The sequence below is a fragment of the Arctopsyche grandis genome, chromosome 8, assembly GCF_051622035.1.
Source record: "Arctopsyche grandis isolate Sample6627 chromosome 8, ASM5162203v2, whole genome shotgun sequence".
Classification (NCBI taxonomy): Eukaryota; Metazoa; Arthropoda; class Insecta; order Trichoptera; family Hydropsychidae; genus Arctopsyche; species Arctopsyche grandis.
In genome coordinates, this window is record NC_135362.1 from 11,656,371 (window position 1) to 11,674,519 (window position 18,149).

An 18,149-nucleotide genomic window follows, 5' to 3' on the forward strand; every position below is an offset into this window, starting at 1 on the left:
TATATATATATATATATATATATATATATATATATAAATGAATGTCTGTGTGTGCGTGTGTGTGTCTCGAATAAGCTCCTAAGCCACTGAAGCGATTACGATGGAACTTTCAGGATTTGTTTTATGCATGTCCAGGAAGATTACTGTGAAAAAAAAACGGGAACGGAAACGGGAAGAACGGGAATGAGTGATATTCGCTATAATTTCGAATGTTTTCACGTCGCGACCAGGGTGTTCGCTGCCTGCGTTGTTCCGAAAAATGGGAACGGGAACGAGAACGGGAACGGGAGTTGCATGCGTTATTGTGGTATTGCAACGCATGCAGGGTTCAGCTAGTAAAATTATAAAAATGTATGGGATGAGATGGATGATACTTACCCAAAACAGAAACGAATGGAGACGTCTCCGTCTAGCAGTGATGGCGAATGGCTGTAAATGATGATGATGGTGATTTATAAATCAAATCAAGTATTGAATGAAAAAAAGTTTAATTAAAAGTTAACGATTTACATCGGTTCACCGTATTAGTACTCAAGATATTTGTTACATTTTCCCAATGCAAATTATTTTAAATTGATTTTGGAGTTGGAATATGGGAAAATGTCAAATTTGAGTCTCGTTTTTTAAAGACTCCACAGCCGTTTCCGTAATATGTATATATCTATATATATATAAAAATGAATATCTGTGTGTGTGTCTCGAATAGGCTGCTAAACCACTGAATCGATTACGATGAAACTTTTAGGATTGGTTGTGTGCATGCCCGGAAAGATTACTGTGAAAAAAAAACGGGAAAAAACGGGAACGGAAACGGAAAAAACGGGAATGAGTGTCATTGCAACGCAATAATTTCAAATGTGTTCGCTACCTGCATTTTTCCGACAAATGAGAACGGGAACGGGAACAGGAACGGGAATTGCATGCGTTATTATCACATTGCAACGCATGCCGGGGTTCAGCTAGTTTATATATTATAGGGGATGGACGAATGAGACGACTGGCATATTAATGCACGTGTTTTATTTATGACAGCTGAAGGCAGAGTGAGGTAGATAACTCCGAACACAATCGAGTTGGTCCCCACTCGCAGGAAGGTGACCAAACTCGACCATGTCGTATAGCGAACCGCCACAATATAAATAAAAAAAAAATTCGCCTAAATCGTAAATATTTAATTAAATATAATATAATAAATATAAATATTTTATAAAACACTATTTAAAAAAGATATTTATATTTAATTTAATTTATTATTTAAAAATACAACAATAAAATGACCAGTGTGACCTGACAGGTTGCTCCAAAGCGTCACACCGGTCTTACAAAAAAAAAATAGAAAAATATAATGAAAATAACAAAGAAAAAGCAATAAAAATTTCAATCATTCATCTCATTCAAATAGTCTCGTATTGAATCTCAAGAAACTAACCAGCTCATCAAGATGACAGTTGAACAGGTCAAAATGCTCATCAATCACATTAAGGAACCGAATAGCTTCCACCAGTGACGAGTTCTTGAAAGTAGACGTTCTTGCAAAGATAGGTTGAAAGAGTCGTCGATTACGCAGCGCTCTACCGGTCTCAGGAGCCCAAAAGTTAAGCTCTGATAAAATCGAAGGATTGTCAACAACTCCATTTAAAACTCCAAAGAAGTATTTGGAAATGGCAACAATCCTTCTAGAAGCCAAAGAATTAAAGCCCAAGGTACAAGGTATATTTTGCTATCCCCAAAAGTTGTTTTATAAATCAGTCGCTCGAAATAAAATCAGTTTCATTAACTGATCGGACTTACTTCAGACTCATTGTCTGAAGGGACGAACGAAAAGTAATGATAGATGAAAGAACGCATTTGGAGTGTGAATTAAAAAGAAAATACATAGTAAGTTTAATATCGGCGATATGAGGGGTGAGTTTGTGTCGTTGCATTAGTGTGGTAGCGCTGTCGAGCGTGACGTGTGGTCGCTGGTCAGTGATTGCTGGCCGGTTGGTGTGCTGTCTCGTTGTGTCACTTCCAGTCACTCTGTCATTATCGCGAGTGGTGACTAATTGACGATTCGCGATTCGATTTCGCCGTCGACAGGCACTGAGGTGACTTTTGACAGCCGCAGACTATATTCGAGATGGACGACTTCGGCGAACCGTTGCCCGTCGCGATGGCGGAGGAGGACGCGGCGGCCGCATTCTTGGCGAGGGAAACGGCTCACTTGCAGGGGCTCGAGGAGGAGCTGCCGCACATCGGGGAAGCCGCCCCGGCCCCCGCAGCCCCCGCGGCCCCCATCATCCCCTTCGCCACCGACGAGGGCTCTCCCACGCACTTCGACATCGACGGGACGACCACTCCTCCTCAGATCGGTAACGCCCACTTCCGACTCCTATCTACTCACTATACGACTCCTATCTACTCATCGATTATTTCATATGTCTATGTATATTCGTAAAACAGATTCTAATTCTGCCCAGATGGGACTTTTCGTTGACACACTTGACAAAAGTATACTTTTTTTTTAGTTTAATACGTTTTTCCGTTTTATAGTATTCGATGCTCCGTCTCCAACGCCGATGAAACAAATAGAAAAGGAAGAGCCTGAAAAAATACGTAAATGGAGAGAAGAACAAAAATTACGGCTCGAACAAAAAGGTATTATTTTATTTTATTTTGCCGCCGATAAAGAATTATTTTTAGATTTTTATCCTTTTCGTTATTCGTAGATGCCGAAGAAGAATTAAGAAAGCAAGAAATGAAAGAAGTGGCGAAGAAAGAATTGGAAGAGTGGTATGCCAATCATGAAGAACAAATTAGCAAAACGAAAGCTGCAAATAGGTATGATCTAATGAGTTATATAACTCGTTTCCCATCATGATAAATATATTTTCCTTTTTGAAATTAAGTAAATGCATTAATTACATAAGAAATATTAAGATGCACAAATATTTTTCATGCTCTCAGAGAGGCTGCTAAGTAAGTATTCATTTTTTAGCTATTATTGTTACGTACATTCAAAATGTGTGTAATAATATAAATCTGTTTATTGCAAAATTGGTATACTGTTCATTATACTACATAAAATCGTTATGGTAGTTAATTTTAAATTATAATTCATATGATTATTTGAATTAACTCAAGTCTGTTAAAATTATAGGAGTGCTGAAAAACAATTTGTAGCTGAAAGCGATGAAATGGAGCCGGGAACTGAATGGGAACGCATTGCTAAACTTTGTGATTTCAATCCAAAATCGGCAAAATCAAGCAAAGATATATCTCGAATGCGATCGATAATCTTACAACTGAAGCAGACTGGTCTCACAACACCAAAAAAGGCATAAAAACATGTTGCCAGATTCTCATTCCTTAAAATGCATTTATTGCTTCTTCGCTGTTAAAATGCATCATTTAACATTGATTATTATATGTATTAGATTTAATTATATACTTTCCATATACATATGTATCTATGATGTAAATTATATTCATTACTTTTACATAAATTATACGTATTTCATTTAGTTTTATTTTTTTGAATGGAATATGGCCGATATATTATTGTAATTTTGTTATTTCTTTTGCTATAAGAATTAAATTTTGATCTATTGTTACGAATTTAATATAAATATATGCTAGTATGTATTTACTATCAATTTTGATTTCTCGCTCTGAGCTATGATTTACCTATATGTAACAAAATACAACAAATAAATATACAAGTTATCTATTTCAGACGTGATATTTATTTTTTTTCTATCCTTGTAATAAAATTTGAATTATCGGTATCGATGTGCATACAATGATATATTAGAATTTTGTGTAAATAATATAACTATAGATTAATCAATCAGAATTTTATTCATCATTAATTTTACAGAATTAAATATGCATTTATATTTACAAGTATTACTTATATATATTTAATGTATTTTTTTATTTTACAACCCAAGACAATTGCTTCATATTCTGAGAATTATCTGAAAAATAAAATACAATTCAGAGTTATTGATACGGGTAATTCACTTAGTAATTTTTTAAACATAAATTTACCGAATGCCACATGGGAATGATTTACAAATATTTTTAAATTGGCCAACTCATTCTCAATCATGCGACAGCTTGTGGCTGTACAGGAAACAATTAATTCCTTGAGAGTTTCTTTACAATCCCCTGATATGAAATCGTTAAATCCTTTGTCGGATATCTGAAAATTATAAACGGTTATTTAATGATATTTTTATATTTACATTTGAAAATGTGAATTCCGAGTAATCAGTTGTACTTACAATCATACCCGAAATATCAAGAGCAGATAGTTTCAATCTACCTATTTGAAGCATCGAAACATCTGTGATACTACATTTTGCGATATCTAAGATTTTTAACAATGCGCAATGTTTGACCAACACTTCTACAAAGTCATCATCGATATTGACACATTTTTTAGCTCTGAGCAATCTCAAGCAAGGTACACCAGATATTAGTTGTAACAATGCTGCAATTACAAACAACGTGCATTGAAAACTTCACCGTTTTGGATCATTTGCGCGTATGATTTAATTTAATGGCAAAATTAATACACATTAATACGTATTTTTAATAATTATACAAACCCTTTTTTGATACGGTCGCATTACATACCATTTGTAATTTTTCTACATTATGGCAGATAGATATAGTTTCAATCATTTCAGTTGTAACATCGCAATTGGTGAAATCAATTTCTCTAATATTAGGATGTAATAAACTCGACAAAATGTCAATATTTTGCAATATCTGGAATCTGCGAGACGCAATTTGGAATAATTTATTTTTTATAGTTGTGGGTAAATAGATCATTTCTCGAGTATATCGATCAAAATTTTCTGTGATAACATTGATGCATCTGAAAAGTTTACAAAAGCAATAACAGATCATAGTAAAACCAGATAAAATAAGTGAAAGAACAATAACTTACAGAGTTGAAAGAGATTCACAGTTGTGCATATCATAATTAGGCCGCTTGCTGAATCGTGATGGCAAAACAATCATAGCTATTTAGAAAATATAGAATAAGTAAATGCGTAAATATCAACAATAACACCACACTAACGCAATGACAGTTGTCAATTTTGGTCCAAACACATAATATGCACTTAATTTTTATCTGAAAAATTTGTTACTTCTACAAATACCTATTAAAACACTCGAAACCGTCATGATATACTTACAGAACTATAATGAGCTTGCTTACAGAGTCTATCATGTTCAAAATATAAACAGTACTTAAAATCGACTTAAATCATTAGATAATTTATTTTATACATATATTTGTGTATTAATATTAACCACAGATTTACACAAACCAGTTTGCATATATCGGTTCGGTGATTATTTCGCAAAAAGCAATCTCGCGCACGTCACTAAAATCTCGATCACGGAATATCTGGCACCCCAAAACTCCATCAATTGAAAGCTAACCACGCGAAATATTGTACTAACGAGGACTCGAGTGCCAGATGATCCGTGATCGAGATTTTAGTGACATGCGCGAGATTGCTTTTTGCAGAATAATCCGTTTACCATATATGTCACGCAATAAAAAATCATCTAAGTGTAGGCGCGTACATAGGGGGACAACCAGTAGGTTCAGACTGACCCTAAAATCGATCGGTAAACGGACTACTAGTCATATGTAAACCAGTCACGGGACAACCGGTCGCTCTAGATCGGTCACACGTGATCACCCGTCACACTAAAACTGGTCACGAGAAAGCTGGTCACATCCTAAAATCGGTCACGAGAAAACTGGTTGACCGATTTTAGGGTGTGACCAGTTTTCTCGTCACCAGTTTTAGGGTGTGACCAGTTTTAGTGTGACGGGTGATCACGTGTGACCGATCTAGAGCGACCGGTTCACATTTGACTAGTAATCACCGAACCAATCGATCAATATCATTTAAATTTTTATATGAAGAAAATAAAAAAGTTCCTATCTTCATTTTCAGAATGTGCACAATTTTTAACTATTTTATTGCAGTGTCCTAGTGGTTCGGTGATTACATCCCAAATGTGAATCGCTACCAGGATAACCACCGCCACGAAAATCACTCAAAGCTGCCTAAATCACCTAAAAAAAGCATTTGCTGAGCAATATTGGGATAGTTTTATTTACGGCAATTTTTCTGTTCGACGAATTTTCGTGCGACAGGAGATTTTCGTAGCGTCGGTTATCCTGGTAGTGACTAGTGATTCACATTAGGGATGTAGCCCGTTTGTCGTCCTAGTACTGGATCCTAGTTATTTTACTTACCAGTTTATGACTTTTTACAAATCTACATAGAGCACAGTGAAAAAAATAAATGGTCTTCATGCTATCGTTAAAGCTAATCTAAAATTTTATCGAATTGTATAGATTCTTGCTTACTACGAGGGAAGTTATGAATGAAGGCCCGCCTTGTTTTCATGGAGTTGGATTAGATCTTGAATATCAGAGTCGTTTTATTAAACCGCAAAGAAAATTCGACATGAATGCATCTGGGTAATAATAATAGTTTTGGCGGTGTATGGAGATGTTTGGGCTGTCAGTGTAGAGTAGAGATGTGTAAGTGAGATGAGGTGTGAGGTGTGAGGTGTGTCAGTCGGGGTAATTGCAACTGCAATTGCACTTGCGATAGTAGACAGTAGAGGGGAATGGCAGCCACTGGTGGTGTCGGTGTCGGCGTCATGTCTGATGCAGGTCGCACCAAAAAGAAATGGAGACAACCGAGACCAAAACCTCGAAAGAAGCGTCCCAGAAATCCAGAAGGTACATATAAACAACCTTATTAAACATCCTCTTCTTCTCCATAGTTCGTGTCATACATTAACCTCATTGAATTACACAATGCCGTCCCCCTTATCTCTTCATACATCCGACTTTTTGACTTCCTATTCAAATTTACCGCTTATTCTATTATATATTTTCTAAATGCATTCAATAATACATGCAAATACATTGACCCTTCTTATGGTATGTATTGCATATATTTATTTATTTTATAATATAGTATATGCATTGTTTAGCAAAACAATTGTAAATTATTTGCTTCAAATTTATACCAATCCTCTAATTCTTACATATGTAGTATTTCGTTATAATTTCAATGAAAAACCGAATCATAGATTTATATTATACAAATGTATAAATACACCTTTTTCATACATAATTTAAAAAATTCTGTTTTTCCCTTTAGAACTCATCCACCTTGTAAAATATATATGTATTTATAAAAGTTAACACTATATTTTATTATTTTTTTGGCATACAGATGTACTATATGGTGACACGACAACTCGTTCACAGATTTTCCGTAAACCGAGGATGCGCTCCAGGCATTACGTATACCGTCTGTTCACCGATAACAGACGGTCTGTGAAAGAGATGGCTGCATACATAATGGCATAGTAAACGAGATCTTGGTGAACAGACAGGGTGAGAAATAGATGGCCGTATACGTAATGCCTGGAGCGCATTCTCGGTTTACGGAAAATCTGTGAACGAGTTGTCAGGTAACCGTACTATATATGTGATACAGTTCATTGAATATACATACATATATTTCCAGGAATTCTTCTTCCTCGGTTGCTCAATGCTGTGCATCGTGGTCATTTGCACCATCTGGAATCCAATGGACGATCCGCCTTCACTCCTGTTTCTGTGCCAATTTTATAGTAGCGTTTAGGGACGATCCCGTCAGTTATTTAATTTGGTTCGACCATCTTATGGGACACCGTCCTTTAGCTTGCTTTCCCTCTAGTGTTCCGGTGACTACCAACTTCTCTAGACTCTCCACATTTTTCCTGGTAATATGGCCAAAGTAGGAAATAATCCTTTTCCTACATTTTGTGGATAGTTTCTCTGAAACTGCCAGCTCTTTGAGAATAGCACGGAATGCACAGCATCTGCCTCCAACACCACATTTGATGGCATCTAACATGTCCCTTTTTCAATGTTTAAACGTTCATATCTCGACTCCATACAATGCAATGGAGATCACCAGAGATCGAACCAGGCGGATTTTCGTTCTTCTCAAAATAAGAGTGATTTTCCCATATCTTTATCAGACTGATCATCGCCTTTTTCACCATTGCTATTCTTCTGCAGCTTTCTGGTTGGCATCCTTCTTCTCTTGATAATAGGGCACCTAGGTAGATAAAATCGTTGTCTTTAAAAGCATTGGACTTTATGAGAGACCCGAATCTATCAACGAAGAGAATGTTTGTTTATCTCTAGAGCCAGATGCTAACTCTATTTCTAATTTATGAAACAGTTTAGCTATTTCATCCTCTTTGCTGGCCATTTACGTTGTGTCATCTGCGAATCTTATATTGGAAATCTTTCTGCTGCCTATTTATTTTGCCACCTCCCCATCCGTTGAGTAATTTTCTCGTTATGTATTCCTCATACATGTATATACATATGTACATATATTAAAAAAATCAAGATATGATTCCCCATCGGACGCTATTTTGCACTTGAAATTTTTCTGAAAGAAACTCATATTCTTACTGTTAAAAGAGTTAGAAATTAGGTTTATTGTAAAAATATTGAGTCTAGTATAGACTCTTGATAGTGAGTATGTAATGATGTATGTAAATGTTCATATCATAATTAAAATATTCTGTTTTTGTTGTTTTAGAGTGGCACAAGCAAAAGCAAAAGCGTCTGCGAATTGCTGGTAAAGAACATATAAACACGAATGGAAAATTAATACCTGAAAAGAAGCCCGGCGACGATTGTCACTGTAGGAGGAAGTGTTATGAAAGAATACCTGAAGCAGTCAGAATGAAAACATTTGAGGGATTTTACTCGATGAAGACTCACGATGAGCAGAACGCATATCTGTTCGGACTGATGAGGCAAGTAGACATAAAAAGAAAAAGGAAAAAGGATAGCAGTCGGCGAACCTGCACTTTTGAATATTTCATAAGAGTACGAGGCAGAGAGACGCAAGTTTGCCAGACGGCGTTTAAAAACATTCACGCAATAACTGAAAGGAAAGTGCGGGTGTTGTGCAAGAAAATGGACGACGGAGTCATGTTCCCTAACGACAACCGAGGAAAGAATAGATCGAACCGACTAGGAGCTATTAGATTAGCGCCAGAAATTATTGATCAGATCAAAAGTCATATTTATTCAATAGTGCACACGCATCGTTTAAAAGACTTCATCAGAATGGACAAATTGTCAGGATTAGAAATAAATATTGCGAAAATGTGGAAAGACTACGTAAAAACGTACGAACCATCATTTTCACACTTTTTTGAATCGCCATTCAAAACAAAAAAGAAAACTAACACCCCCGAAGAGCAACAAAGTCAACCGCAAATAATCTCCAATAACATTCCACAAGAGATTGCCGGTCCGTCTTCCGATGCGTATTGCCTCGCATACTCCGGCAACGGCAATATTGTAAATTTAACGGATAACTATATATCACCGACGATGGTCACTTCAAATCAATATACTTCACAACACATCAGTATGGGCAGTTATTTAAATGCCGACAAAATCAACTATTATCCTCAGCGACAGGTGGTAGTTCAACCTGGGAACGTGCAACAGTTGATTTCTTCGGATCCCCTGACTTTACCACTTGCTGGGCAGCAATCATATTCTCACACCCACGCCGAACAGAACACCTTTTTCATAGTCCAATCTCTTCCAGCGCCACCTCTCAAGAGGGAGCAAGCTTTCGAAGATAGCAGCAAAACTGACAAAACCAAAATGAAAACACGCGGTCCCGTCGTCAGGCAGTGGAGATATACGGCGATCTTTCATGATGAAATCAACGGTGAAATACTCGCAGCGATTAAAACTCGACTGCCGCTATACTTTTCTGAAAGTGACAATGTTAAGAAAAGCAAAGTGAAGACAGCGTCTCCGAAACCCGCTAGTCCCGTTCAACAATGTCAGATAGTACAATGTCAACAGCAGCAACAGCAACAACCTCAACAACAGCCACAACAACAGTCTATGCACGGCCCACCGGTAGTACCTCAATCGTTGCAACACCTTCATGGCTGACAAAACGCATCTCATTGTTTTTTACTGACATAACTACAATGAGATGATTAAATACTATGGTCAACAATATAGGTGATGAAGGAAAATAATGCATACGTCATTGTTATGCCAAAAATAAATCTTCTTTTTTGAGAGATTCGTATTGACTTGAAGATTTGTTAATAAGTGAATAAAGATTAAACAGTTTCAAATTGATTTTGAGGTAGAAATAAATATGATAAGACTGTTTCCAGTTTTTTAACTATTCATAATTTTATCTATACGATAAGTAGTATATATATATATATATATATAAATATGTATGCATTGGCAGCATGAATTGAGCTATATAATATGTATTGTAAAATATGTATATCAAATTAATAATAATTATATACACTTTGTGAGTATATTATTTAATCAATTTTAGTCTTTATTGTTAATTTTTTATCAAGAAAACATGGAAAAAATATCTAGTAATTGGTCCATTTTCTGATAACAACAAATATTGACTTCTATCTAATTTTATTTACCAATGGCATGTAGGCTACTCCACACTGTCTTAGTAAATAAAATATATATTATAATAATAATGAAAAATATAATAAATTAATTAAATGCAGATTTTTTTTATATAGTAGGAATATGCGTGATATTTTAAAATATTTATTTTAAGGCTAATTTTATGTATCGAAAAGTAGCTTTAACGTAACGAGACTGTATTAATACAATACATTTGTTTTAAATTGTTGGAAAAAAAAGAAGTGCTGTCATTGCCTAGTGGTAGTCATTATTGCTTGTGATAACAATGCCATTTATTTTCGAAATTAACTTTGATATTTGTTCTCATGTTAAGGCATTAATTTTATTTATGTATTGATTTTTAGCTTTTTAAATATTTCAACGAGTCCACATGAATATTTTGTATATGTATGTATTATATATGTATATGATAAAATAGTTTTAGTCACATGTGTATTTTTGAAATGTATTATATATTGAGATTATGTTGAATGAGTTTTTTTCTAAACCTGCACACATTTACATTTAGTCTACGTATGTACGTTTCGAAACGTAATGCACGCGTTTCCAGGCTAAAATTATAAAGGGATCATAATGGAATGCAAAGTAGTAAGATGTCATGCAAATTGCGTAAACAGGCACTGCGAATAGGCGGTAAACAAAATTACACTAACAAATTTTGATTGCAGATGAAAACAATCATAAACATGTTTTGTAACTCTTATCTGGTGAATACATTATTCATTCAGGATCAGACATGAGTCTTTATTTACGCGAACAAATTTTGATCGAGTCTGGGCGGTGAGAGAATTTGAATTTGGTTCTAAACAAAGGCTCATTTATATAATGTCAATGGTGATATATCTTTTTAGGATACGCTTTATAAATATGTATAAGGTATTATGCATGTAACTTGGAACCAGTGGCGTGCCGTGACAATCTTAAATAATTTTAGCATCAGTCGTATTTGACGATTGGTGCTCGACGTATGTCCGATGAAAACTTCTCTGTTTGTTTATATTACTCGCAAGATGGGCAAGCATCGGTAAAAATTGCACAATACATTCAAAAACACAATAAACAACATGGGATACATTTTTATAAGTAAATTGATCCGATTGTATTTTTATTTCATTTTTATTTTATTTTATTAATTGAAAAATCAACAGACAGGATGTACATAGATATGTATAAAAAAAACAAATAGTAAATAAATAATATATGTAACATCCGAGTCCAATAATAGATTTTTACAAAAATGAAAAAGATAAATATGAGGAAAACAAATTAAAAAGTAAAGAATAAAGGCATGACAAAATATGTAGAACATTGTATAATTAAACTATAGTATTAAAATATTTGGAAAAGGTTATAAAATAGAATATAAGAAGAAATTGAAATTTACAAATATAAAACAAATGAAAAAGGTAAATACAAAATAAATAAATGAAAAGGAAAAGAATGTTAGCTATAATATGATTAAATAGCACATTACATAACTAAACTAAAGTATAAAAATATTGGAAAAATAGAATAGGAGAAGAAATGAATCAATCGGTCAAGATTCTCTTGATGTTAGACCTGAATTGATGTAGGGAAATACCAAATAGATCAACCTCATTCAGCTCTCCGTTAAACATACGATAAACCGGGCTGCGCCACAAGGGGCGCAGCCCCGTGGGGGCCCGGGGGGCCCAGCCTCATGGGGCTCAAAAGGGGGCGCCACAAGGGGCGCAGCCCCGTGGGGCCCCGAAGGGGGCCCGGGGGGCCCAGCCTCATGGGGCGCAGCCCCATGGGGCTCAAAAGGGGGCGCCACAAGGGGCGCAGCCCCGTGGGGGCCCGGGGGGCCCAGCCTCATGGGGCGCAGCCCCATGGGGCTCAAAAGGGGGCGCCACAAGGGGCGCAGCCCCGTGGGGGCCCGGGGGGCCTAGCCTCATGGGGCGCAGCCCCATGGGGCTCAAAAGGGGGTGCCACAAGGGGCGCAGCCCCGTGAAGCCCCGAAGGGGGCGCGGGGGGCGCAGCCCCATGGGGCTCAAAAGGGGGCGCCACAAGGGGCGCAGCCCCGTGGGGCCCCGAAGGGGGCCCGGGGGGCCCAGCCTCATGGGGCGCAAGCCCTAATAGGCTTTAACTAAGGGGGGCGAAGCCCTAGACGGCAATTAATCATGGGGGCGCGGAGGGGCGAAGCCCTAAAAGGCAACTGATCATGGGGGCGAAGCCTTAGACGGCATTTAATCATGGGGGCGCGGAGGGGCGAAGCCCTAAAAGGCATTAACTAAGGGGGGCGAAGCCCTAAACGGCAATTAATCTTGGGGGCGCGGGGGGCGAAGCCCTAAAAGGCATTAACTAGGGGGGGCGAAGCCCTAGACGGCATTTAATCATGGGGGTGCGGAGGGGCGAAGCCCTAAAAGGCATTAACTAAGGGGGGCGAAGCCCGAAACGGCAATTAATCTTGGGGGCGCGGGGGGCGAAGCCCTAAAAGGCATTAACTAAGGGGGGCGAAGCCCTAGACGGCTTTGAATCATGGGGGCGCGGAGGGGCGAAGCCCTAAAAGGCAACTGATCATGGGGGCGAAGCCCTAAACGGCAATTGCTCATGGGGCGTGGAGGGGCGAAGCCCTAGAAGGCAAAGGCTCAGGGGGGTGCCGAGGGCGAAGCCCTAGAAGGCAAAAAAAAAAAAAAGATATTTTTTTTTTGATTTTTTTAAATTTTTTTTTTGATTTTTTTTTTATTTTTTTTTGATTTTTTTTTTGATTTTTTTTTAATTTTTTTTTTTATTTTTTTTTTTAATTTTTTAATTTTTTTTTTTTTTTTAATTAAATTAGCTTAGTCATGTTTAAGCGGTTTATATTATAAACACTGAGCGAAGCCGGGTAATACAGCTAGTTACATATATTTATTAGCATACTAGTGGTTCCACCCGGCTTCGCTCGGTATTTGTAATATAAACCACTTAAACATTCATTTGTTTTTTATTAGATTTATTTAAATTGAAAAAAATTATATATAACGACAGCCTATCAGAAGTGAATTACACACACACAACGGTCTTTGTTGTATGTACTCGTATATATATGTAATACTAGTTGTTTTACCCGGCTTCGCTCATTATTTGAAATGTACACAGCTTAAACATGGCGAATCTAATAGTAAATATTCATTTGTGTTTTTATTAAATTGATTTGAATCGGAAAAAAAATCGAATCGTCGTCATATGCCCAACCAACAATAGTTACATACTTACAAACATACAAAGTCTCTTTCGAAATTATATATTAGATATATTAGATAAGATTAATTTATTTATCAAGTACTAGTGGTTTTACACGGTTTTGCTCCGTAGTTGTAATATAAACAGCTTAAACATGGCAAAACAATCTAATAGTAAACATTCATTTGTTTTTTTATTAAATTTATTTGAATCGGAAAAAAATAATTTTCAACGATATCGATATCGTCTTCATAGAAACTTTGATTTGTTTTCGATGCACCCAGCAAACCTTATATTAGATTTTATTAAACCGCATTGAATTTCCTGGCATTGTTTGTCTAATAGTAAACATTAATTTGTTTAATTTCATTTCATTCATTAGTCTAATGGTAAACATTCATTAATTTTATTAAATTTATTTGAATCGATATAAATGAATTTTCAACCACAATTAATTATAAATGAATTACACACACAATGGTCTTTTTTATATATGTGGGTATATAAGATTCATATATGTAAGTAAGTATATATTTAATAAAATCTGATAGAATTATCCAGCATTGCTTGGGTGTGTGAAAATTGGAAAAAATTAAACTTCAGAAAAGTTGGAATACCAATGTAGTATACAGATTTGGTACTAAATTGAAAACTGTTGATTTGCATAGCATATAAACAAACACTTATTCGTCTATACGCAGTAGCATACGTGTACTGTTTCGTACATTATCGATTTCTTTAAGAATATGCAAGTTATCGCTAAAATATGCCAGATATAAGCATATGTACATACGAGTACATATGACAATGGCATAACTATGAGGTATCGATCCCGCAAATACAGAAGACGAAATAAACAATATCTTCGATGGGTTTGTTATAAGAAAAGTAAGCTGGATTTTATTTATTAAATAAATTTAATATTCATAATCACTCAATAAATTTTATCTGAGCGACAAGATGACCCAGCTGATGCTAATAACCCGGCCACGTTTTATAAAATTTAAATTAAGGCAAATTTTTATGTCAAAAACTAATAATTATTTAACCCGGCACTAATAGAAAACAAATAAAATATTGTCTGACGTACATATGTATGTGTAATGAAAAAAATAAAACCTAAGCGGGTTTTTAGGGATTTATCCTGGATTCCGGAAGCGCTATACCGGATTTTTGGCGGCTCTGGTGCTAATAATCAGTTTATTGGTTTTCTCTAACCTAATTATCAATATAAATCATAAGGAAATTAGATCCACCAAATATTTCTGGCTGAACACTGGTATGGCTATTTTTTCTTTTTCACTGCCAGATGGCAGAAAACCACCAAAGAAATATTTTTCCCATGGCATTACTATGTTGCTGACGATGAGTAAGTACATACATACAATGTATATATACAGTACCGGCCTTACACCCTATGGCGCCTATTTTTTCTAAGCGCCCTAGAAATTTAAAACAAATGGGTTTCCATCCTCTTTTTTCGGGCTTGGGACCGGCAGCAAAGTGGTTACCAAGATTTCCCAACCCCAGGTGGAGTTAAAAATAAATAAATAAAATGATAATTCAGAAGTGAACTTTCCGAGCCTTTTTTTCAGCAAAATCTATAATTAAAGCTGAAAATCAAGATTTTCAGCGATATCATTTTCAGTAGATAGAGTTTCAAAACTGGAAAGTCTATTTTGTGACATAGTAGACCGGAGATAAGTTTTAAGTTTCGAAAAACTACGTTCACCACTTGATACATTTTCAGGAAGTATCGTATAGCAACCCAAAAGTTCGGATAAAATTATTGTAAATCATGCTGTTTTATAAAATTTACTACAATGAGTGGATTAATTTTACCTTGAACTTTATTTGAAAGAAAGATTTTTTATAAAATTAATAGGTTCATCGCTAATTTCGTTACTAATAATATCAGATTTTTAATTCGCAGTGAGCTTAATTTGAAGATCGGCTCTTTCCGGTAGATTGTTTATAAAATACACAAAACCCCCACGTCTGAATATTTATTCAACTGTTCGAATTTTTCTTTCATTGACACTAATGTTCTATCTAAGAATTAAAAATTAATTTAAATGAAAAATAACATCGTTCTAAACAATTAATGAAACAAGAAAGCTGAAATCTTTTAATTGTTCCGCTAATGTGATTGCTTCATGAGCTACACCTGGATCCTTTCTTTCAGTTTCAGATAAAGTAATTAAAACATCGTGAACGTCAACAATTTGATAACGAACTGCTTTGACATTTGCTATTTTCGCTTTGCATCGTGTGTCAGATAATAATGAATTATTTAAGGAATATAATTGCACGAGAATCCGTTAGAACCTTCCAGCGATATATTGAAGCTGAACATAGTGTAAACATGTTTACAGTTTAAAAAGTAATTTTGTAGAATATGTTATATCTACATATGTATGTACATATACATTATAGATTCTATACTATCCTGAAAATTAAAAATACTATCCAATAGTAATAAATAAGAAGTGATGGAACAACGTATCGTTCTCGGTGAACTCAGGATTGACACTAAGCGATCTAGACATCGAACATAAAGATTGAAATTGATAAGATATGTCGAATTGAATACAAAGTTTTGATTCGGATTGTCGAAATTGAATTTGAAACATCGCAAATTGAGACATTTTCCAAGTACTATCAAAGTTTTTGTGAGAAATCCTAATATACTGACTTACAATGTATGTATTATATGTATGTACATACATAGAATTCAAAATACACGATTAATTTTATTTTATAATCTTTGAAATTAACTAAAATCGCGTTGTAATTTTATAATTATATTTGCACATGATTAGATCGCCCTATATTTTTTAAATCTATATATATGTATATATATATATATATATATATATATATATATATATATATATATATATATATATATATATATATATATATAAATTAATGTCTGTGTGTATGTGTGTGTGTCTCGAATAGGCTGCTAAACCACTGAACCGATTACGATGAAACTTTCAGGATTTGTTGTGTGCATGTCCGGGAAGATTACTGTGAAAAAAAACGGGAAAAATGGGAATGAGTGTCATTGCAACGCAATAATTTCAAATGTGTTCGCTACCTGCGTTTTTCCGACAAATGGGAACGGGAACGAGAACGGGAACGGGAACGGGAACGGGAACGGGAACGGGAATTGCATGCGTTATTATAGCATTGCAACACATGCCGGGGTTCAGCTAGTATACATGTATTTTCAAAAGAGATTTTGTATGTACATATGTAAATTTCGGTTCGAATCTAAATTCTAAATCCGTGACGTTAAATTTCATAAAAAACAAATGGATATTCAAATAAATTTAAATAAAATAAAACTATTCAAATAAATTGTTTACTATTAGATTAGCCATGTTTAAGCGGTTTATATTACAAATACCGAGCGAAGCCGGGTAAAACCACCAGTTTTTAATAAAACTTTGGTAAAACCAGCCCTTTTCGTAAACCAAACACTTTGTTTCAAACATTCCTCTTTTGCATCTCGCAATTATATTTTCCACTGCGTCCGATTGTCATAATATTTATGAGTCACAAAGTGGCACAATTTTTGGTAAATTATTGAGCGTTACGATTCGTTAATTTTTTCATTTCGAGTACCGATTATCGTTATGACTTTTGATACGTTGTAGCAATAAATGTTTCTTGGTTGAAATTTGTCGGATTAACGATGCGTCATTAGCGTTTAGTTTAGGGGTTTATTTGTGGTGTGATCGAGGTCGTCGTTTGGCGGGGGTGTTGAATTTAAATAAGTGGGGTGGTGTGGGAGGAGTTGTTGTTTGTCAAAAGGGTCGTCGGTTGTTCAATAGTGTCAACTTAAATCGGTGTTTGTTATGAACGCGTTCTGAAACGTCGATTCCTTTATATCTTGAGTATTTTCCTCAAAATTTATTTACGTAAGACTTGTTTAGGTCACTAAGAATAATTAAGAAGGTAGTCAAATAAACTTAATTCGGGACGACACCACAATGATAGCTGACACCTTGTTTTCTTCGCTATGACGTTCATCTTCCGTTTAAAATTTTAACCATATTTTCTCCAAACGATACTTTCTTATTTCACTCGACATTATATTACATTACATTATATTACTCGCAAAAGAGTAGAAATCCGAAATTGAAAGCCTTGGCTATCAGGACCCCTAATTTAGACCTACCGAATACGAATATTATATTGAAATTTGTCTATTAGGAAAATTCAAACATTATATTCAATTTCTTATCTATATTTATCGTCATTCCTTAGCATTTCTGTTAAGACAATTTGTATGTTTATATTTACAACTGCAAAGGCCGATTCCTTCTACCAAAGGGGCTTACATATTACATACATATGTAAGTAGACAGGACAGTTACGCCACGTAAATAGGTTGTGCACG

At 35.4% G+C, this 18,149-nt stretch overlaps 3 protein-coding genes across 3 annotated transcripts; 2 read left to right on the top strand and 1 right to left on the bottom strand.

Moving 5' to 3' along the window:
* The first annotated feature begins 1,918 nt into the window (after nucleotides 1–1,918).
* Clc (clathrin light chain) lies at nucleotides 1,919–3,899 on the top strand. Its single transcript, XM_077435533.1, has 4 exons — nucleotides 1,919–2,351; nucleotides 2,533–2,637; nucleotides 2,709–2,820; nucleotides 3,140–3,899. Exons 1-4 carry the CDS (start codon nucleotides 2,120–2,122, stop codon nucleotides 3,321–3,323), a joined length of 633 nt encoding a protein of 210 aa, XP_077291659.1. The 5' UTR covers nucleotides 1,919–2,119; the 3' UTR covers nucleotides 3,324–3,899.
* On the bottom strand, nucleotides 3,820–5,146 carry LOC143915101 (uncharacterized). The gene is made up of 5 exons (XM_077435532.1): nucleotides 4,940–5,146; nucleotides 4,596–4,867; nucleotides 4,269–4,477; nucleotides 4,033–4,186; nucleotides 3,820–3,959 (listed from the first exon to the last, which is right to left on the bottom strand). Exons 1-5 carry the CDS (start codon nucleotides 5,011–5,013, stop codon nucleotides 3,916–3,918), a joined length of 753 nt encoding a protein of 250 aa, XP_077291658.1. The 5' UTR covers nucleotides 5,014–5,146; the 3' UTR covers nucleotides 3,820–3,915.
* Nucleotides 5,147–6,532: 1,386 nt separating this feature from the next.
* LOC143915236 (uncharacterized) lies at nucleotides 6,533–10,258 on the top strand. Its single transcript, XM_077435783.1, has 2 exons — nucleotides 6,533–6,769; nucleotides 8,643–10,258. Exons 1-2 carry the CDS (start codon nucleotides 6,655–6,657, stop codon nucleotides 10,028–10,030), a joined length of 1,503 nt encoding a protein of 500 aa, XP_077291909.1. The 5' UTR covers nucleotides 6,533–6,654; the 3' UTR covers nucleotides 10,031–10,258.
* The last annotated feature ends 7,891 nt before the right edge of the window (nucleotides 10,259–18,149 follow it).

Excerpts from the sequence above, each read along its gene's own strand:
- Clc (XM_077435533.1), top strand. The coding sequence starts at position 2,120 with ATGGACGACTTCGGCGAACCGTTGCCCGTCGCGATGGCGGAGGAGGAC. Across the intron at positions 2,638-2,708 it reads ATTACGGCTCGAACAAAAAG|ATGCCGAAGAAGAATTAAGA; the intron begins GTATTATTTTAT and ends CGTTATTCGTAG. Across the intron at positions 2,821-3,139 it reads AAAACGAAAGCTGCAAATAG|GAGTGCTGAAAAACAATTTG; the intron begins GTATGATCTAAT and ends TTAAAATTATAG.
- LOC143915101 (XM_077435532.1), bottom strand. The coding sequence starts at position 5,013 with ATGATTGTTTTGCCATCACGATTCAGCAAGCGGCCTAATTATGATATG. Across the intron at positions 4,868-4,939 it reads TGTGAATCTCTTTCAACTCT|ATGCATCAATGTTATCACAG; the intron begins GTAAGTTATTGT and ends TAAACTTTTCAG. Across the intron at positions 4,187-4,268 it reads TTGATATTTCGGGTATGATT|ATATCCGACAAAGGATTTAA; the intron begins GTAAGTACAACT and ends TATAATTTTCAG.
- LOC143915236 (XM_077435783.1), top strand. The coding sequence starts at position 6,655 with ATGGCAGCCACTGGTGGTGTCGGTGTCGGCGTCATGTCTGATGCAGGT. Across the intron at positions 6,770-8,642 it reads GCGTCCCAGAAATCCAGAAG|AGTGGCACAAGCAAAAGCAA; the intron begins GTACATATAAAC and ends TTGTTGTTTTAG.